Genomic DNA, 22,968 nt, shown 5'->3' with positions numbered 1-22,968 from the left:
GCATGGAGAAGATGCAAGAGCAGTACCTCCTCTAGCGAGATGCGGAGTTACTTAGGAAACCAAAAAATTGAAACGTCCTTCCTTAAGGAATGCTACAAACGGATGTCTTCTGGATAAGCCAAGTCAACAGTTATCGAAGATGAGACATACATATGTTTTGGGGATAATTAGATCCTGGGATTGAATGGAATTACGAACTGTGCTTTCAAACTGATCAGGTCCATTTTGTTTACTGATACTTTTCATTAGTGAATATTGGAAAGGATTCGGGGAGTAGAAAAATGAGATGTCGGTCTTATTATTACGTCCTCAAAGCCATCCAGTGCATTTTCTTCAAATCATTCGATGTTGTTTTTAAGCAGCTTGAGTAGGATTTTGAGGAAGCTGGTATAGAACTGGTAGCTCCTCATTATTGAGAAAGATGCGGTGTGCCAAAGCATTAACAAATGACACCCGCTTTGACTGATTGCCTTTTTTATATTTTTATTTTCAGGGTACTTTCCAAGGAGCTAAGGGATCAAAGTATATATGACGCCACTGGTTACTACTTGATTGTTCTGTTTCGTCACGATTCTAAATACCACGAAAGTATATATGAAATCTTACTGGATTGCTGGAAATATCTTATCGTAAATGTCCTTGTTCTGGTTGAACCGGTACCAAATTCAGTTTACCTGTATTCTTACTTCCCTTTTACACAATTCCATTGCGGCTATGTAGTTCCAGTTATAACCAACAGTTTTGAAAATGGAGAAATGACCAACGCTGATCTTTTCCCTAGAAAGGCTAGGAATCTGCACGGCTGTCCATTCTCTGTAATGACTTGGCACAGTCCCCCATTTGTGATTAAGATAACCAAAGACGATGGGTCTGTTTACTTAGATGGAGTGGAAGGAAGCATTTTGAATCACTTAGCGAAGCATATGAACTTCACTGTGGTCCTGATTCCTCCACCAGTTGAGGGTTTCTCTGGTGCGAGACTTTTTACCAATGGAACCGCAACGGGTATTTTTGGGGTGGTGAGTAAAGCCGTTTAGTTGAAGGTTCGTAATATATTATTAATGAATATATTCTTTTCCAGATAAAGCGTGGTGAAGTTGACATAACGATTGGAAGTCTTCTGTATTCCAGTCGACGCGCACAAGTCCTAGGAGTCACGATGCCTCATTATCAGCAACCGTTGGTGATCACAATTCGACGTGGATTATCTTACTCATCATTAGAAAGCCTTTTGTATCCGTTCAACGCTTATATCTGGATCGCTTTGTGTTCTTTTTTCTTGGCCGCAGCAATTTTGATGACCGTTTTTTCGATGTTTTACGAAAAAGACAATAGAAGTCTTCATTGTAGGTTTAAAAAATACATCCCCCCTTTATAATATGTGGGTGGCTGCGATAGGTGGACAAGTTAACCCTTTGCCAGGGCGGAATTTTGCAAGGTTCATGTTGATGCTGTGGCTTCTCATAACAGCGGTCCTTCGTGGTACTTATCAGGGTGCTTTATATAATTTCATAAGAACCAATGTAGAAAAAGAATTGCCGAATACTCTCGAGGAGCTGTGGAAAGAGAAGTACTCGATTTGGGTTGACTCTCTGCTTGCTGAGTGGGCATTACCTACTACAGATTTGGAGAAATTCAATAAGATCCCAGTGAAAGTCGATTTCTCGACTCTTTATGAGTTTCAAAATACGCAAGAAAATATCGGATTTTTGATTGCCAGGGATATGGTCATACATTTTAACAATTTGAATTATTGGGAAGGACGTCTATATATAGTAAATGAACGTTTGTTGATGCAGCAGTATTCGATGCTTTTTCGGAAGTATTCTTACCTGATCGTGGAAGTGAATGGATTGGTCATACGGTACAGTAGCAGCGGATTAATTATGAAGTGGAGTAAGAACTTTAATACCGAGAAATTCGCAGTAGACAAGGTAACAATATATCCTAAACAATTCAGTAATCAAAATTTGATAGGAGCCTATCAGATTTATACAGTGTTGATAGGCATGACAGTGTTTGTGTTTATAATAGAGATTTTTTCCCATCATTTTATTTACACGCGAGTGAATAGATTGCCTTTTATACTATAGAAAGCAAAGCATGAATATATTCTTTTCTTTACATCGTTGTTTTGTGTTTTGTACCAATGAATAGGCTACATATTAAAAGAAAGGTTGGCTATCCTATAATCCGGTTCTTCAGGATGATCAATTCAGAACAGCATAAATGAAATATAAGCTAGTTGGGATGAAGGCGAAGCGTTTGAAATTGGATGTGGCTAATACGCTATGCCATATATAGGCATATGTGGCAATTATATGTATTTTGACTAAGTGGGCAAGAATGTTGTAATATGCTCTAACAACGCAGTGATTCAAAACGCATTTCGCCCACAAATGACGCGCTCTACATGAGAGAATACGATTCAGAATATATTATTAAAGTCAACGTACACTATAGGCGACTTCATGTTCCCCTCCTATGCCATATTGATTTGCTTCAAGTGGGAGATGAAAGATTTAGGGATGTCGGGATTGTGGGAGACCGGGGCTGAGAAGAAAGACTCGTTTTTGGAGCCTCGAAGGCTAAAACTGTTTGGCGTAATTTGGTACAAATCGCTGATATAATCTATAAATTGCTAGTAACAGTTGCAGTTGTTTCACTATTTTCAGGCAAGAAATTTCAGACCTGGTACATACTTTGTCAGGATCGCCACAAATTGGCTCATGTTCAATGTCAGGGCAGGGCCTCTCATACAGATCGTGTTGGTTCAAGGTTAGGGTTTAAGGTGCATTGTAGAGTTCAAAAGTCATGATCACTAGCTGATCGCGTAGTCGCTCTGGCACTGTGAAGGGAATCTTATTCGTGGATGACCAATCCTGTGAAATTTGCAAGAATGTATTCTTAATGTCTGGAATTTCTATACTCGTAAACCTACCCTTCGGGAGATGATTAGAAATCCCCTCGATGAGAGGGAAAGGAAAAGCGTCCTTTACTTTTTATCTTAGGCACACCAAGAAAAAGCCAACTTTTGCCAGGTTTCACCACAAGGAGAACTGGCCAGGACTAGGCGAGTTTTCAATGACTTTTAAATTCAACATCCGACTCACTTTGACGTTGAAGAAATTCTCAATGGCGTGAAAGACTTAAAAATATCTCTGCTTAATCGGCTTATGGTGGCCTATAACTTCTGCGGTATTACATCTATCTTCTTCTTTTATAGCCAGGAGGATACGGTCAATCGAGTTACCTGTTCGGTTGGCGAACTAGAAATTTTCTCCCAACAATTTCGTGGCCGGCTCGAAAATTTTGGCGTAGGTTGAAAGGATGAAACAGGTTTCCAGTTATCCACAAGGCGAGGATTTTCATTAATTTTTGGACTGTCGTGATCTGGCTGTTTTGTGTTTGACGAAGTTCATCATCATCAACGGTGCAACAACCGGTATCCGGTCTAGGCCTGCCTTAATAAGAAACTCCAGACATCCCGGTTTTGCGCCGAGGTCCACCAATTCGATATCCCTAAAAGCTGTCTGGCGTCCTGGCCTACGCGATCGTTCCATCTCAGGCAGGGTCTGCCTCGTCTTCTTTTTCTACCATAGATATTGCCCTTATAGACTTTCCGGGCTGGATCATCCTCATCCATATGAATTAAGTGACTCGCCTACCGTAACGTATTGGGCCGGATTTTATCCACAACCTGACGGTCATGATATCGCTCATAGATTTCGTCAATATGTAGGCTACGGAATCGTCCATCCTCATATAGGGGGCCAAAACGAAGGCCCCAACGAAGTTAATTTGCAAAATTAAACCAATGAGTCTGCTTCGGAGGAGGGGATATTGCAATCAGTCTGCCTGGTTGTTTGGCTATAAGAAGATGTCAGATGAAATGTGCTAATTAACATAGAGATTAGAGTGTCAAAGACGTTTATTATCAAGATTATTATCAGGAGTTTGTCTGAGCTCCCTGTACGTGCTCGAGTTTAGCTTGATATGGTCAAGTCATTTATGGAGATGGTTAATACACTGGGGGATAGACTAAGGGTTATAGATTTCAGCCTTTAGGAAGAGTATTACGGAGAGTATCTGTTTCTAAATTTTCTCTGCCGTAGGTTTTTCTTCTATTGCATATTTTGGAAGTTGTTATTTCGGAGGGTGTCAAAGCTGAGAACACTTATCGGCACGAACTCATTACATATCTCCTTACATTGATGCGAATCTGATGTTGGATTGTTACTGATGGTCAACACAAGGCACTCTCTTTTCACCTGGGAGCCGGTTTTTGGAAGGATTTTGACTGCAATATTCTGGTCCAGATTAAGGAACGTTACCATTATATAGTGCTATGTACCAAAAGGAATTTCCTATAATACGGAACAGGATTCTTTCTGTGGGAAATTGTTTTCAGTTGAGGAAAGGTTTCCTGAAGATGACATTGTGATCGTGGTTGGTGATCTGAATGCTAAGGTGGGTTTTGACAATACCTTACTCGGTCCTGGCAACCGTTACGATGGTGGGAGGTTTGCGGATTTCTGAAGCTTGCACCTCCTCATCATTGCGTGCCATAAGACCAGTTGCGTTTAACTGCTTGAAATCGTACGAATAATCCAATTAGTAAATTTAGGAGTTGTCTACGGGAAGTGCGTGCCAGGAAAAAGATCATTATCTGATGGTGGCTTGGATTCGCTTGGGTGTTACTTTCGCGACCTCTCGCACGGTTGGAAAGCTACGATTTCCCAAGTTCAATATCGACTGCTTATATGATTCAGCCGTCGCTCGGGAGTGGGAGAGTTTTCTTACTGATAGAACGGCTGATACCCTAAGTAACCCACCTGAGAACATTGATGAAAAATTCGCTGCCAACATAAATTCTCGTTCTTGGGTACTAAACAGGTCGTTGGCCATGTTCTCATCGAGAGTCATAAGAGCTGACTGACTGCTAAATAATGGAAACAAAAAGATGAATGTAGGGGATTGAAGGCTCTATTGATCGCGGGGTGCGACGGTGAACACGAACGTGGTATGCACCGTGTTATTGCGCTGGTCAGTGAAATAGAAGCTGCCGAAGATCATCATTCATCTCTGCTCCTGCAGTTTCTGCGCATCTACTACTTACACTCATGCGGAAGTCCTGGGAAACTAAGTTTTTTCCCAGGAAGTAGAAAACGTTTGATAGTTAAGATTTCAATTACAATAGTAGGTGTATCTACATCCTCCCTGCCGTGGAACATCTCGATCCACGGCAAGCAAGTTGGTTTCCGCTCTGAATTCACCTGTATTCACCACGTTAACACTTTGCAGATCATTTTGGAACAGTGCGCGAAGCTTATATTTAGGCTTCACCTGCTCTTTACCGATTTCGCGAAGGCTTCCAACAGTGAGCTGCATCTTGTTATCGATATTATTTCTTCTTGTTACTGGTAAAGTTCTTCATGGTACCTTATCTGGAGGACGCTGATGGGTTCAATGGATTCCGACATCTTTTCTTAAACACCTAGACTGCCCTGACGATATATATTTGCTTTCTCATTCGGTCATAGACGTTGGTCAAATGGCTCTGCATTTAGAAGGAGAGGTAAGTAGAGTTGGGTTGACAATAAATACTTACGGAGCCAAGGTTTTCAACCTGATAAATCATCGCCCCTACCCTATCTGCTTTAAAGGGCAGAAAACTGATGGTGTTGATAAACGTGGTTTCTGCCAACAGTGAGCCCGAATACAATCCTGCGGCGCATCAACGCATCAAATCTGGAAATATAGTTCCAAGATCTTCATCAAGAAGCTTCCAAGCCTCCGTGCAAACCTGTCTGCGACGAATCTTCGGAGTAGGTTGACCTGACACTAAAAAGAAAATTAGTCGACGAACAGCTCAGTCACACTTGTGATCGGAAGGCGGAAGTGGCAGTGAATAAGTCACACATTAAGGAGGGACGACAATTGTATTGCCGCTATGCGTACTCCTCAAGATGACCGACGAATTGGTCGCCCCAAGAACACTTGGTGAAGTGCAGGCGTCTCGGAAAGTCCTGGGAGGAGGGGCATTTTAGCGAACTGTAAACGGTGGCGCGTTTGTGTGGTTGGCCAACCAGATCTCACCAAGGGATGAATAACAATCAGATAGTTTCTACCGGATGGACTTTCAAAACCAAATACTTCAGCGGCATTCGAATCAAGTCGGCATGATTCTTGATGATATTCTGCAGCAACCCGTAGAGGTTAGGACTTGGCTCATTAAAATTCCGTTGACAATAGCCAACGTTATGGCGGTCGGCTTTTATAGATACATCGGAATACTGCAGGGTTTTCACAAATTAGCTGAAAAAATCGAGCAGTCATTACCACAAAAATCCGATTCAGCTCACTTAGTAACCTCAATTGATGGGTTTTGGTGAAAAAGAAGGTGCTGAGAAATGCTATTGGTAGTTGAGAAAAGCTTCTAAGAAGTGAGTTACAGTCACGATTCAGTAAGAGAAAAAGAAACATTTCCTCCATCCGCTTGAAACCCTTAAATAACGCTGTCAAATTAAATGATAAATTGGCCGCTCTGTCTGTTTTTGCTTTCAGCCCCGATATTGAGATTTAACGCTTCAGGATTGCTACACGTAGTGGGATTAAGATAGAATAATAGTCCGATGAATGCAAGTTAATCTGCTGCTAATAATCCTATTAATACAAAACTCGTGCAAATATTTGCAATTATCCCAGCGAAATATACATACATTTGCAATTAGTGCGTTTTTGCATCATGGCAGATCATGGTCAGGGTAGTCCCCTGCAGTGTATGCAGGCCCCTCTGCCGCTTATCCTGTCGGCAGGAATTACAGTGAATGAATTTTCTATTCGATCCATGCTGCAATGATATATCCCTTTTAGCTGATAGTAATTGTAATTAGGATTATTGACTTTGAATGTCCTGAATATACGTATCTGATTGTCCCAGCTGTTCTGGATTGGTAGAGGATTATATCATTGGACAGAAAGTAGTTTAAAGCGAATTTGAAACATTAAAATGCAAATCTGCCAGACATAATATAATTTATATGAGCGAATGCTCGTGGCTGTATTTGTGTTGAATGGAAGCGTTAATGTATGATTAAATTTCGTTTGGCAGCTTCTGATTGGAAACGCTACTGAGAGACAGTATTACCTGGTAAGAAGGACTACTTATCATCATCAAAGGCGCAACAACCGGTATCCGGTCTAGGCCAGCCTTAATAAGGAATTCCAGACATCCCGGTTTTGCGCCGAGGTCCACCAATTCGATATCCCTAAAAGCTCTCTGGCGTCCTGGCCTACGCCATCGCGCCATCTTAGGTAAGGTCTGGCTCGCCTTCTTTTTCTACCATAGATATTGCCCTTATAGACTTTCCGGGTGGGATCATCCTCATCCATACGGATTAAGTGACCCGCCCACCGTAACCTATTGAGCCGGATTTTATCCAGAACCGGGCGGTCATGGTATCACTCATAGATTTCGTCACTATGTAGGCTACGGAATCGTCCGTCCTTATGTAGGGTGCCAAAAATTGTTTGGAGGATTCTTCTCTCGAACGCGGCCAAGAGTTCACTATTCTTCTTGCTAAGAACCCAAGTCTCCGAGGAATTCATGAGGACTGGCAAGATCATTGTCTTGTACAGTAAGGGCTTTGATCCTATGGTGAGACGTTTCGAGCGGAACAGTCTTTGTAAGCTGAAATAGGCTTTGTTGGCTAACAACAACCGTGCGCAGATTTCCTCATCGTAGCTGTTATCGGTTGTGATTTTCGACCGTGGATAGGAGAAATTATCAACGGTCTCAAAGTTGTATTCTCCTATTCGTATTCGTCCTGTTTGACCAGTGCGGTTTGATGTTGTTGGTTGGTTGGTTTTCGATGCTGATGTTGCCACCATATACTTTGTCTTGTCTCCATTGATATACAGCCCAAGATCTCGCGCGCGCCTGCTCGATCTGGATGAAGGCAGTTTGTACGTCCTAGGTGGTTGTTCCCATGATGTCGATATCGTCAGCATAGGCCAGTAGTTGGGTGGACTTAAAGAGGATCGTACCTCTTGCATTTACCTCAGCATTACGGATTACTTTCTCAAGGGCCAGGGTAAAGAGGACGCATGATAGGGCATCTCTTTGTCGTAGACTGTTGTTGGACTACTGGAGACTTGAAAAAAATCATTCTGGAAAATTTGATAGTGCTCGATGAATTCTAGTCAGAATGTTTTTTTCAATTAAAGTTTAAGGACAGAAAGAAGTGGACCCAATTAGAAATAATCTGTCCATGGTGACGGGTCTTTAGGGGCAAAGCTAAACGTAACCATGTCCATAATCTATATCAATTGTACGAAGGCTATGTATGGTGTGCTCTAAGGCGTCATATATTTTGCCCATTTATTTCTTTCTGAAGGAGAGTTTTTCTTGACCTTTTCGCCGTAAGTATGGACAGGGAAAAACCGAAACCATCACATTGACTTTCTCCAGGTGATAGGTAAGGGGGTCTTGAATGGTTATTATTTTTCCAAGTGTTCAGAAAAAAATTCTGGGTCCGAATACCTTTCCATGACGGGATCAACTTGATGTTGGTGTTAAGATATCTGCATTTCCGGATTATAGAAAAAACGGCGAATTCGGATCTAGCCCTACAACGCTCCGATTGAAACTGAATTTGGTGCGGCCATGACTAAAAACAACGCTAACAAGTAGATAAATTGATGAACGCCTTCAATGTCCGATCCGTTTTCGCTGCGTTGTAAATCGATGCAGAAGTTCTTCTTCTTCAGAGGGGGGGGGCATACCAGTAAGGATTACGGCGCTACCCTAAATTTTAAACTGTCAACAAGGAAGCAAGATGTGGACACTTGCAGTCCAGGGAAGCTCCCAACACGAATGAGGCTGATAAGAGTGCCTGCGCGTTCTAGACTTGTGGGGAACAAACATTTCAGGTAATAATCCAGCATCCCCAGGAGGAATCTCTCAAAGCGGCAATGGAAGGAATCCAAGTATGCAGCTGTCATACTCCATCCTGCGCTATGAGCAGATGCTGAACATTTTGGCTTTGAACGTGCGAGGACGTATTCATGCGGTGCTTCTAGCAATTGAATTAATGTAAATAATTAAAGGAGAATTAATGTAAATAATTAAAGGAAGGGAAGAAAAATCATCTAATTATTTACATTCATAGCTGGGGGTTTAATGCGTGAGCTTTTGAATGGAGCGACCGCAGAGGACGTGCTATATTCGTAGTGATTGGGACCTCATTCACTTTAATTAGAAGATTTGCTTGGCAAGCTAAGAGGACTATGCTTGCAGTGACTATCAAGCTACCTCCATAAAGATTAAGAGCGAATCGGGCCCCAAAAAGAGCAGAATACCGGATGGGCAGCCCGAATGGATGGCGAAATATTCTGAAGGGACAGGTTTTCCACGGCGGAGTTTAAAAACTGCCTTAATGATATATCATAGAAAAGGTCACTAAGGTAGACAGAGTTGTAAAGGAAAGCCAGCTGCTTTTTGGAACTAGCAGTCTTAATTTCAGGACTTCCTAGGATTAAAGGACTCCCGAAGATGCATATATTATGCAAGGGAATGAGGGAAATCGTTTCAGCAGAAATGTCTCCCACGCATCAGATTGCTAAGTGGTTAGTAAAGAAATTCCAGAATATGGAAAAACAGCTTGAGATTAGATCGGTCAAGAATTCAATTCCAAGGTTCTTCACTTGATTAGGGAAATCGATGAAGACGAAGCCGTAGTGTCTTTTGATGTGAGGGCTCTTTTTCCAAGTATCCCGGTCGAAGAAGCAATTGCTTTAGTAAAGCACTGGCTTCTTCAACAAAATGAAAATCCACAATGGAGTGGTAAAGTAAAACAGTTCATGAAGCTAGTTCAAATCTCTATAGAGGAAAACTACTTCACTTTCAGGGAGTGAGAATTATAAACATCTGAAAGGAGCCCCAATGGAGAACCTCCTTTTCCGATCTTCATCGAAATATTCATGGTCGATATCTGCGCTGGACTTCCTCAATAAACTACACCTCATTATCGTTCAGTTCAGTTCAGACGAGCCGTCAAAGCATCGTTGGGCACATGACGGTTGCTAGAGGCAATTAAAATGTCAAAATATAGGACGAGCTGGAAGACAAAGGCAGTGGGAAAGGGAGAAAACTGGATAGACGAGATTACTGAATGCCTAAATGCAAATTCATCTTGCGAAGTAAGTACTCAAATGATGATTCCGTCGAGCTCATGCTGGTGAAGTAGTTTTTAGTGGGAACGAATCCCACACTAGTCTACTCTAGCACGGACGTTCGTAGGGCTTGATACATCTTTATGATAAGCTTTTTGTGGTGTCTACAGAGATTGTACCTTATCTAGATCCTACGGTGTACTTTGCGTCCCCTCCGATGACTTGGAGACTCAACACTGGTTTGAAGCTCATAGAAGGTTAAAAAGCCCCTTCGTTGTTTGGACTGCCTGCAGAAAGATAGTAATATTTGGAGTAAGAACGAAAGAAATACTGGACACTTACAGCATGATAAATACCTAATGAAGTTCTTAAGTATCGGGATGGTTTAGTGGTAAGAGTACTTGGCTGTTGTAGTGGAAGGTCACGGTTCTAAACTCGCTAGTGGCAGAGGGATTTGTATTGTCACTGACTACCGGGTACCAGTCGACTTAGCTGTGAATGGGTACCTGTGTGAGATCAGGGTAATAATCACGGGCAACCACAAATTGTATCAACTGGTCCTCCAGGTGCGGGGTTGGGCAGGGCTGACAAACCTACACCGAAAATAAACCTGTTACGAAACCACAAAGGAGCCTCGGACTGGATTGACTACACAACGAACTGGCAACGAAATGAAATAACGATTTGGGCATTTTCTCATGGAACGTGCGCTCCTTGTACAGAGATGGAGCTGCTAAGCAGTTAGCCGATACCCTGTCCAAATATAGGGTTTAAGTAACAGTGTTGCAAGAGATGCGATGGACAGGGACCTGGAGAAGAGTCAATATACCATATATTATAGTGACCGCCCAGTAAACCATGTGCTCGGAGTAGGTTTCTTAGTCAGCCAAAAAATGAAACCTGCTGTTATCGGCTTTGAAAACATAAGCGAACGGCTGTGCGGTCTGCGCTTGTGAGGCAAATTTAGAAATATAAGTCCGAAGCCTTTTCGATGTATGATACCAACAAACATCATACCTGGAGATTTTAACAGCGAAGTAGGGACGAAGCCCGTATTCAGGCAGCTCCCATAGCTTACATCAAAATACAAATGATAACGGACTACGGATTACTCAATTAGTAGTGCCACACTAAATGGTTGTTGGAAGTACATGGTTTGCGCGGAAAGCCGTCTACAAACAAACGTGGGCCTCTCCAGACAGGACCACTTTCAACCAAATTGACCACGTGCTGATCGAACGGCGCCAACTCCCAGCCTTGATGCAGGCCACAACATATAGGGGGGCAATATAGACTCGGATTACTATCTCGTTGACATGGTGCTCCGAGCTCGAATAACAACACCACCCAGAATCCCCTCTGACAATCAGGTGAGAGTGAACACTGAAGCCATCCACAACACAACCCTCCGCGACACCTATAAGAGGGAAATGGATGCCGCAATAACCGCCGTCACCTGAAGAACGTTATCATAAATCTGGCGACAAATATACTTGGCTTCAGCCGCAAAAAGAGTCGGAGCGGCTGATTTGACGATGAATGTAAGCTAGCAACGGAACGGAGGAATGCTTCATACCGAGTAATGCATTCTCAAAGAACGCGGGCACGCGTGGAGACTTATCCCGGACTGCGGCGAGCGGAGAACTGAGTTTACAGACGGAAAAAGGAAGCCTGGCAGAACCAATAGGTCTGTAAACTCGAAAAGTACAGGCAGCAACCGCACCAGGCGCGGAAGTTTTACCAACAAGTCAGCAGGATGAAACCATATACACCTCGATGCTCATCCTGCCGAGACAAAGAGGCAAATCTGATTTGCGACTGAATGGACATAATGGAGCGATGGGTTGAGTACTTTGATGAACTACTGGACAACCAGAACATCTTAAAATTGGAGGCCCCGCCAACTGAAGACGACGGACAAATACTGCCACCACCAAGTATAGAAGAAACAGTCCGTGAAATTTATCGGCTTAAAAATCATAAGTCGCCAGGATCCGATGAAATTACAGCCGAATTGGTTAAATATAGAGGCGACTAATTGCACCTAGTGATTCATCAACTTGTGCTTAAGGTATGGGACAGCGAATCAATGCCTGACGACTGGCAAAGAGGCATTACCTGCCTCATATATGAAAAGTTAGATATCACACAGTGCAGCAATTATAGAGGTAGCATATTTTTGAGTACCAACAATAAGACATTCTCCTCTATCTTGCTAGGCCGGATTGTCTCATATGTTCAGAACATTATTGGCCCATATCAAAGAGGCTTCACTCCAGGCGAATCAGCACCAGCTCAGATTTTCTCTCTACGGCAAGTGATGAAAAAACTGTTGGAATATGGACATCAGTTGCACCATTTTTTCATTTACTTTAAAGCCGCCTATGATAGCATAGACAGGGTAAAACTGTACACGGCTATGAGAGAATTCGGTAGCCAGACGAAATTAATAAGGCTGATTAGGCTGACCCTGACCACTGTGCGAGGCCAGATAAAAGCATCAGGATGACTCTCAAGACCATTCGAAATCAACAACGGTCTACGAAAAAGGGAAGCCCTATCATGCGTCCTCTTTAACCTGGCCCTCGAGAAAGTGATCCGCGATGCTGAGGTAAATGGAAGAGGTACGATCCTCTTTAAGTCCACACAACTACTGGCCCGAGACCTACAAACTGCTTTCATCCAGATCGAACGATCGGCGCGAGATTTTAGGCTTCACATCAATGAGGGCAAGACAAAATATATGGTGGCAACGTCAGCACCAAAAACCAACCAACCAACAACATCAAATCGCATTGGTCACACGGGAAGAATAAAAATAGGAGACCACAACTTTGAGACCGTTGATAATTTCTCCTATCTAGGGTCGAAAATCACAACCGATAACAGTTACGACGATGAAATCTGCACACGGTTGTTGTCAGCCAGCAGAGCCTATTTCAGCTTACAAAAACTATTCCGCTCGAAACGTCTCACCATAGGGTCAAAGCTCTTACTGTGCAAGACTTTGATCTTGCCAGTCCTCATATATTCCTCGGAAACTTGGGTTCTTAGCAAGAAGAATTGCGAACTCTTGGTCGCGTTCGAGAAAAGAATCCTTCGAAGACTTTTTGGTCCCCTACATGAGGATGGACGATTCCGTAGTCTGCATAACGACGAAATCTATGGGTTGACAAAATCCGGCTCAATAGATTATCGTGGGCGGGTCACCTAATCCGTTCCAGCTCGAAATGTCTATACGGGCAATATCTATGGTAGGAAAAGAAGACGAGGCAGACCCTGGCTGAGATGAAACGATGGCGCAGGCCAGGACGCCAGACAGCTTTTAGGGATATCGAATTGGTGGAGGTCAGCACAAAACCGGGATGTCGGGAGTTCTTTATTAAGGCAGGCCTAGACTGGATACTGGTTGTTGCGCCGTTGATGATGGTGATGAGCGCAAATGTGGTTAGTATCTGCTACAGTGTACCGTAGTTTTGTATTATACCACTATGGTGTTGAATGAAGATCCATACCCAATTGGATTGTTGCACCAACGATTATTATGATTAATGTCCTTAAGCTGGTTGTTAAGTCGATGCCGAACATGTTTGCAAAGTTAGTGGAAAGGATCTCTCGCCCTTCCTGGAAATGCTAAAAGCTAGTGCTTTTGCCTAAAGCAGGCAAGCTTCCTAGTGAATTGTCTTCGTGCACACCCAAATGCTTTTTGGACGCTATGGACGAAAGGCTGGAATGAGTGACTTAGAATAGATTCCTATTGTTAGGTTGATACTTTGCTTATCACAGAAGTTATCAACATCAACCATCAATATCGTCAAATTAAGTACAAGTTTGAACGAAAATGGAAAGGATAGTGCCAACAAGTATTGGGCATTAGCCAGGATGTGCGAAATGCATTCAATTTGAACAATTAGGATAGAATACAAAAGTGGTTGGCAATGATCAGTGTACCCAGCTGCTTTGTTGATGGCCATCTGAGAGAAAGTAAACCCGATAGACATGAGTGACTGACCCAGGGAATACCGTATATCTGCAGGTGTCCTCGAGGGTTTTGCATTGGCTCAACTAATTTGGAACATCATGCATAGTGATGCCTTTAACGTTGCAGTTACGCCGACCGCATAAGGGTGGTTGAAATTGTAAAGTACCTCGCTTTTGTGCTGGTTAAAGGTCACCCGTTATGCTTCAAGGATTCTGAGATAAAAAGTAGAATTGCTTCGACATCTGGAAAACTGTTTCTATCAAATTTCGGATGATATTGCTGAACAATTCAATGTCTTCCTTCGAAAAACTATCTACGGTATAGAGCGTGGAAAATTCTATTCATCGATTTCTTTATTATATGGTATTTTTGACTTACTTTCAAATGATATCCCTCACTCTTCACAGTCATTCAATGCCGTATTTAATATGCATTAGAAACCATGAAAATGTTTGGATAAAAGAGTTCCTCTGCGAGGGTACACATTTAGAACTTAATGTTGCCCTTCAAATTATGGTATTCCTGGCGACTAAAAGCGCACGAAAGCTAAAAAATTGCACAGCTCTCTCCATTAGAAAACTCATTATGCAATTTGTGCACAATTTTGGAAGGATTCCCAGTGAATCAATAGGTAATTTCGTCCAGAACGCAAATGGGAAATGCAGGTTCAGTCGGCGCCATGAATTCATCTAGAGTTCTTCTATATTTCGTGTAAATTACGATATTTGGTAGCGCTCACGGCTTCCTGTTCAATGGCGAAATTCATCCGGAAAAGAGTCGTCCTATGACGCAGGCAATAGCTTATATTGTAAAACAGTTATTTAACGAGTCAATCTTTTATGTTTCAACTATGGCAGTCGATGAGAATATGGGATTCCTTCAAAAGGATATTTTGGATGAGGTTTTGACTGAAATTGATCATAGTCTTTGGTATTTGAATCACGACGATGGTTTGCAAGAAAAAAGTTTAAGATATAATAATATTGTCATGGTTGATTCCCATGAAGCGTTTCGGTAAGTAGTCGTTGATTATTAGTATTATATCCAGTGAAGTAACTGAGGGATAGGAGGAGAGTGGAAAATGTGTTCAGGCGTGCCTTCATTTACGGCAGATTGACTAAGGTTGAAGCTAGTGGAAAGTCTGAATAAAAGTTAAGAGTTGAACATACTATACAATAAATCAGAAGGCTGTCCCTACATCGTACATAGGCTCCGAAATACCCTCCATACCGATATCTGTTCAAGTGCAGTTAATAATAGTATCTTACTATAATTTTTTGTAATCGACTGTAAAACGTTTAAGTTCATCCTAGAATCATGCGGCAATGTAGGCTCCAATATAGAGGATGGTTCTACCAAGTTTGGTGGAAATCGCACTATTATTAACAAAGTTATCATAGGTCAAAGTTGTGCTTCTGTGCAAATCCGAGACTTTGAATGTCAATATAACGCAAAAGTAGATATTCTCACATAATATATGCATAATTACGTGTTAGCTACTAATGGAACAAATGTCCAATGAAGTGTTTTTATAAAAGAAATACACAAAACCTTTCACACCTGAAGCGTCTAGCTTCCGGTTTTCTGACTTGTTTTTATTTATCGACGGAGGTAGAAATATTACAGAGACACCCCCAAGCCAGGTTGCAGCAGTATATGGAATTTTCACCCAATAAAACTGCCCCACTTTCTCCTTCTTTTTTCCCCGTGGGACTTCCATGCCGCAAAACATTACTTTACAAGTTCGGCCTGTATTCTTTCGATTGCCGAATGCACTGGGCAACAGTTTGTCTCCCATTTGAGCATATCCCCGACGATATTCTGAGGGCTTATGTTTATTTTAAGGAAGTTTTCCAGACTCCTCCTCCCTCCGGGGTGTCAGTTGTGCCATCGCATTCAGGGCAAAAGAGTGAATTGTCTAACCAAACCGATGTAGATACTTCCCGCTCCATGTCTTGGCAGGAATTCAGTCAGTTGGTAGTTAATCACGCCATGTCGTCGCTGAATCCACTCCTCAATATGGGGAATCAGAGTGTGGGTCTAGCGACTTCTTTGCGTGTAATCCCACCGTTGTTGCTACTTTTCCAACGGCCCTTCGGGATTCTATACCCCTTTCAGGTGGATTCATTCTCCTTTTTCTGCTCCGTACAAGACGGCGGACAGCGTGTCTCACTTAGCAGGATGTTCACCGGGATCATTCTCACATCGGCACACGCTGCTTTGCCTGAGATTGACTTGAAGGCGCTGTACATCCTTAACACCACTAAGCGGGGAGTCATGTTTACCCTTCTCCGCTTGCTCTCACATGCTAGTGCTTCCTCCTAGACCAGTACCGCGTATAACAGGGTAGAGCGAACCACTCCGGTCGCAAGTAATCTGCTTCTACATCTTGGACCTTCAATGTAAGGCATCTTCCGTGTTAACGATACGTTGGTAATTGTTACTTTCTCACAGGCATAGTCCAGGTGTCCCTTGAAATTTATCTTTGCGTCAGTCATCACCTTCCAGTATTTGATAATCGGCTTTGTAGTGATCATGTGACCACTAACACGCATACTAATCGTGTTCCTGTTTCGAAGGTTGGTAATCATGCCCTCCTCAGTCTGTTGTTCCGCAAGGGCAAGTTGAATCATCTCCAGCCCCACTGTAAAGACGCCGGGAGTTTCGCTAGCATACAATTCAACATCTTCAGATTATTTCGCGACGTAAACCACAGCTAGGTCATAAGCAAAAGCGATTATCATAGCCTTCTTTGGCACGGGAAGGAGAAGGACCTCTGGTTCAGCCAATGAGCTTTTTATCCACTTCCAGCTGGCTGAATTTAACGCATTTTTGACTTCTTACGTCATCACGGCAAAGCATTTATTAGACGACATTCCGTCTGGAGCCAGCTTCAAAGACACTTAAACGTGGGTGTCGATCGTTGAATGAGCTTGACGAAAACCAAACTGTCGCTTCGATAGGCTATCCCTACATTTTATGATAGGGGGAAGCCTATTGTAGATGACCCCTACCTAGAGTTTTTCTTACCGTGTCTATGGGGTAAATCGGACGGTCTGATGATGGATGCCCTGGTTTCTTGGACTTGAACTTTGAGAGCAAAACAAGTTTTTGCCACTTCCACCGATTATAGAAAACTCCTTTTACCAAGCATGGCTCAAATATGCTGAGAATCATGTTGGGTTAGCGAGTTGAATGGCTCCATTGGGAATAGCATCGAAACCAGGAGCTTTATTGCCATCGATTTTCCCGAAAATCTATACAAGTTCCTCCTCGACTACCGCAGTTCTAGTAAAGACGTCCAAGGCTTGCTTATAGTTTTTGCACCTCCCCTTTATGTGAGGGTCAGTTGTGGTGTTGGACCTCTTATCTTCTGCATAACAACCCTGTACGCTATTCCCCAGGGTTTTGGTCTACCTCGGTGCAAAGATCCTTGAAGCATTCTCGCTTGCTGGTTCGTATCGTCAATTGATGATCAATTAATTTTTTCTTGTATGAAGTCGTCTATTTAAGTTTATCGTCCTTTGGATTTTAAGGAAGGGTCTCCTTGTGTTGTGTCAGTGATGCTTGCTTTCCTTGAGGCGCTTTTATCGCCCGTGCCAGCGTTGTACAGAACACGAATAGTTCTGACCATGGTTTTGATGGCTTGGTGCCTCTGTGTATGTTCCTTATGAATTTTGATAATTTTAATATTTACCCTCCGAGTGGAGGGAACGATGATTCGTCGGCATTCAGACACTGTTGCTTTGTTCTCCTCCTGTGCACTTTCGCATTTATTAGCTTTCCGGGAGCTTCCTTGATTTCGTTTCTTCAGCAATATTGGCTTCAAGGGAGTACTCAGGATCGTCGAACTTTTCCTAAATCGGTTAGGTACTATTTCCTGCGAGATCTCCCGATCAGGTGTAGTTACCTCACTGTCAGCTGACGAATGTCCAGTTTGTGAAGCATCTTGGAACAGGCGTATTTGGGAGTGATGTACTCTTTTAGATGCGTTTTCTACTTATAGTATCAGATGCAACGGTGGCCAAGTAGTCCACTATCGAGGCATTGCAGTCGAAGGATATCGACGACCAAGATCCTGCTTGCCCACTCCCCAAAACCGCCGGTGCTGGAATTCCGAGCCACTGCATCGTGGCTTTTACTCCCCCTTTTTCCTGCATATTGGTTTCTTGTTTTAAGTGTCCTTTCCTTAGGTATTTTTGGCCACAGGTGGGTATTTTGCTCCCACCTATACGACATGCGCATAAACATGCCCATGCAACCACACCTTCACGTGCATATGAGTGAATGTTCATAGGTCTCTTCGGAGCATACTTTCATCCTTGATGATGAGCAACTGAAGCAGTAGAAAGAACACTTCAGCACGGATCTTAATCGTTTCACATCCGGTGAGGTTGCGGATATGGATTCTCCTCAAAGTAGAAGAGAAATTATTTCCGTCATCAATGTCGCATTGCTGCACCTCCAGTTATTGCAGATCTACTTCCACTTGTACGGAAATTTTGGGAATCCGAGATCTTTGATAGAAAGCGTAAGAAGGAGATGATTGTCAAGATCAAAGAAGGGACCTGTTTTGAGTGTGACAACTGGAGGGCCATTTGCGTGCTCCTTGACCTCGCAAAGTAGATCTTTGCGAGGTCAAGGAGCTGCTGAACTAATCCTGTAACGCATCAAAGAGCATCTTGAAAGCTTAATCGACTTTCCACTCTGAATCCTTCTGCATTGACAATATCAACACCCTGCGGGTCATTTTGGAACAGGGCATAGAGTTTAGATCGTCGCTGTACTTGCTCTTCATCGGTTTCGAGAAAGCTTTCGATAGCGTGAACAAGGAGTGCATTTGGAGGGACATTGCCAAGAAACTAATAGCTATTATCAGAGCGACATATGATGACCCAAAATGTCAGGTGCTGCACCGAGCTAAAATCTCAGGGGATTTTGAGGTCGAAAGTGGAGTCCACCGGGGTTGCATCCTGTGGCCGATATTATTTCTTCTTGTGATCGGTGACGTTCTTCATGTTGCTTTGTCCGAAAGAGGTGGAGGAATTTAATGGATGATGACATCTTTTCTCAAACACCTCGACTATATTGATGGCATCTGTTTGCTCTCTGGGGTCATGGAACTCCCCCAAATGGCTCTGGATTTGGAAAGAGCAGTAAACCGAATTGAACTAAAGACAAATATGAACAAAGCTAAAGTTCTCAGTCTCCATCGCACTTTCCCTATCTGCATTAACGGACAGAGAATCAAAGCGCCGAACAATTTGTATATCTTGGAAGATTAGTTTCTGCTGACGGTGGCACCGAAGTGGATGTTGGCTGACGCATTAGCAATGCTATATCTGCATTCGCTGCCCTGTCTAAAATTTGGAACTGCAGTTACCTCTACACTACGAGCAAGTTGAGACTGTTCAGTGTTAGTGTTTTTTTTGTGTCTCTATATATAAGAGTAACACCTGGAAAGTGAATTCCACACCAAAGCTTCAAGCTTTCGTATCATTGGAGTACGCTGATCTGACACTATCTCAAACGAAGAACTTGGTGGGCGCACAGGCCGGTCACCCTTAAGTATTGTGCCGGACGATGGAAGCGGCAGTGGATAAGTCATAGGAGGGGCCACTATTGCATTGTGGGCTATGCCATGCAGTGGAATCTAGTCTCCCAAAATGACTGAGGAGTGGGTCGGCGAAAAGGCACTTGGTGCAGAACAGTGGAGTGAGAGAGAGTGGGAGCGTCTCGGTAAGTCTGGTGTCAATGAAAGTCTTATTTGGAGCGCTTGTGCAATCCATATTGCATCAGGGGCCTGAAGTGTGTTAGAGCTCTTCATTCATCCAGTCACGATAACAAATGGCTCTCTGCTGTGAGTTTTGAGCCGGGAACTTCCGCTACGACAGCCCAGCGCTCTAACCCCTTGAACCATCTGGACAACTCGGTGAATAAGCATCGTAATGCCAGCAAATATTGGGCTATACCGTACTAACTCAAATCTTCTGCAAGACTCCCTCCCTGCTTTTTCGGTGTTGGTGTTTCCAAAATGTCCTGTTTCGTTTTCCTTCCGACTTCACTGTACGACAGCCCTCTTTAATACTTTTTAACCTTGCCGCTAGAAGCAGCCTTGAATATTGCTTTGCGAGTTGGTGTCCCTTGAGTAATTATGCCTGCCTTGCTCTTGCAGCTATACAACGCAAATTTGATCCCTTTTCTTTAAAAGGATTTTTTTGATCAATTTTTTTTCTTTCACCTAATCGTTCTTGATACTCTGCCTCCGCTGGTATTATTTTTGGAATTACTTTTCATAGCACACAGGGCAGCCATTTTTGAAGTTCCTTTCGTGGTGCTTGATGTCTACTTTCGCTCCTTGATTCCTAGATCCCCGATCTCTTTTACTCTATCCCTTTTAAGAATAGTACAAGTTATTTAGTTTCCTCTCCCTTTGAAGAGAATACATAGTTGGCAATTTTACTTTTCTCTAATTGTTCCTTTAAATAAATAACTAAAACTAGAGGAGGGCGAAAGTCAGTCCTTCCTCCAAATGACTTTTAGATACCTTGCAGTAAAGCTAAATTCATTTTTTTTACAGGATTATTTTGCATCAACTTCAAATTGCACATATTTACGACTCCACTGGCCACTACGTAATAGTTCTGCATAGCAAAGTTGGAAATGATTCTGTGACTATTGAGAAAATCCTTGCCGATTGCGCTAGAGTGGCCATAACGAATGTGAACATCCTGATTGAATCCATGTGGTCTACCATTGATTTCTACACCTACTATCCGTACACCCGTCTTCACTGTAACAACACCGCTCCGATATTAATTAACAGCTTCGTAAATGGCTCTATGGTTTTGGATATCGATCTATTCCCCAAAAAGATCACCAACTTACACAAATGCCCATTGAGGGTGATAACGTGGGTAAACCCGCCTTTCATTTTCATGGAATACCGAAGTGACGGCTCTCTGCGATTCTATGGCAGTGAAGGAGGTATCTTGGATCAATTGTCGGTAAAGTTTAACTTTACTATCAGACATATACCGGCTCCAGCGGAAAACCCACGGGGGTTCATTTTCGATAATGGCAGTATGACTGGAACTTTCGAGATGGTTAGTATTTGATTCTATATCAAGTATTGAATTAATGAGCAAAAATTTCAAAAGAATGTATTCCTTGTTTTTCGTTCAGCTGAAAAATGGAGTAGCGGATCTAACTTTAGGATGTTTCCGATATTCAGAGCAGAGAGTGAGGCATTTCGCATCAACTTATTCCTACTACCAAGTACCGATAGTTGTTGCTATACCACAAGGAATAAGCTACACAGCTTTGGAACGTCTTTTTTACCCATTCAGCGACGCCGTTTGGTTTTGGATTTTAGTTGTTTTTCTCATAGCTGCTTTCCTCATAGTCGTTTTGCGATATTTTGCGAAACGTCCCGTCGAATCCTTCATCATAGGATCAAATAATAGAACCCCTATATACAACATGCTGATAAGTGCGCTCGGTGGACAAGTGAATCATCCACCGAATCGCACTTTCGCCCGGTTCATCCTGCTAAAATGGTTGATTTTGACTTTGGTACTTCGTGGTACTTACCAGGGTATTCTGTACGATTTCATTCGGTCGAACACTGAAAAGAAGTTGCCGAGTACATTTGCAGAGCTGGCCGATGCTGGTTATACAATTCACACCGATCCTCCTACTGAGGATATCGCGTTTGCTAACAAGGACCTCAAAAGGATTTACACAGTATCTGTGGAGTCTCAACATGCATACCTATTAAGACTACAAAAGGGTTTGCCAAAAGCGGGTATTTTGTTGCCGCGTGACTATGTGGCCTATTTCAATAGCGTTCACTACAAAGGTGGCCCATTACATATCTTGAAGGAGAGGGTGCTGGTCCAACCCAATTGCATTTATTTTCAGAAACACTCATTCCTAGCGAAACCTATGAACGATATCGTTTTGATGTTTTCAACCGGGGGTTTGCTGGGCAAGTGGTACAATGACTTCACTGAGATCAAATATTCACTTCATGGATCTCGACCCTCCGCAAGCCAGTTCAGTAATGAGCAACTATCCGGGGCATACGAGATATTTGGAGCACTGATTGGAGTTTCTTGTTTGATTTTTGTGCTGGAGTTATTATCGAGATATTGTGAGCGGCTCAAGACTGTTTTTGATGTTCTGGCAAAATAAGGTGCTTTGCCAAGCGAAAAATGTTCACCTTAAGTGTGTGTGTAGTTCAATTTTTCATAGACGTTGAATTTAATGACTAATGTTACCACAAACCTTTCTCTCTTAAAAATAAATATTGAACGTGTTGCAAAGAGCATGAAAAATGTCATAAATATATTGGAAGTATTAGTTTTATTATAATAACGATGTCCGGCAGTAGAGGTACCTTCAATAGTTTGCTCATGTAATTCGCGCTAACGAGAATTCACTTGTTAATATTGGTCTGAGCATTAAAGAGACCGAGAGACCGAGACATCTATGGCTTGATACGTTGGATGGTGATTTGAGAGCCTCGTGACACCATCCACTATCCACGTGCGTGTTGCATTCGTTACTTCTCGCGGCGTTGGAGAGCTGTGACCACCCCACTTACCTGATACAGCTCAGTGGAGCAGCTACCTTGCTGATCGAATAACAGATATCCTGAATAACACGCCAGATAATATTGATGAATACTGGGTTGTCATTAAAAATACTGTTTTCGCGGACGCTAAGCAGGTCATCGGCAAAGTCCCGAGGAACGTCTCAAGAACTGGCTGACGGTGGAACTCTGGAAGCGAATCGATGAAATAGAG

At 42.8% G+C, this 22,968-nt stretch overlaps 2 protein-coding genes across 2 annotated transcripts; both read left to right on the top strand.

Annotated features, from left to right (window-relative positions):
- The first annotated feature begins 818 nt into the window (after positions 1–818).
- Positions 819–6,960, top strand: LOC119658095. Its single transcript, XM_038065360.1, has 4 exons — positions 819–1,019; positions 1,082–1,183; positions 1,329–1,934; positions 6,877–6,960. The coding sequence occupies exons 1-4, from the start codon at positions 819–821 to the stop codon at positions 6,958–6,960; spliced, it is 993 nt and encodes a 330-aa protein (XP_037921288.1).
- Positions 6,961–15,008: 8,048 nt separating this feature from the next.
- LOC119658094 lies at positions 15,009–22,354 on the top strand. The gene is made up of 3 exons (XM_038065358.1): positions 15,009–15,172; positions 20,739–21,264; positions 21,344–22,354. Exons 1-3 carry the CDS (start codon positions 15,009–15,011, stop codon positions 22,352–22,354), a joined length of 1,701 nt encoding a protein of 566 aa, XP_037921286.1.
- The last annotated feature ends 614 nt before the right edge of the window (positions 22,355–22,968 follow it).

Source organism: Hermetia illucens, chromosome 5 (assembly GCF_905115235.1).
Source record: "Hermetia illucens chromosome 5, iHerIll2.2.curated.20191125, whole genome shotgun sequence".
Taxonomy (NCBI): Eukaryota; Metazoa; Arthropoda; class Insecta; order Diptera; family Stratiomyidae; genus Hermetia; species Hermetia illucens.
This window is presented reverse-complemented; position numbering and strand designations above follow the sequence as displayed.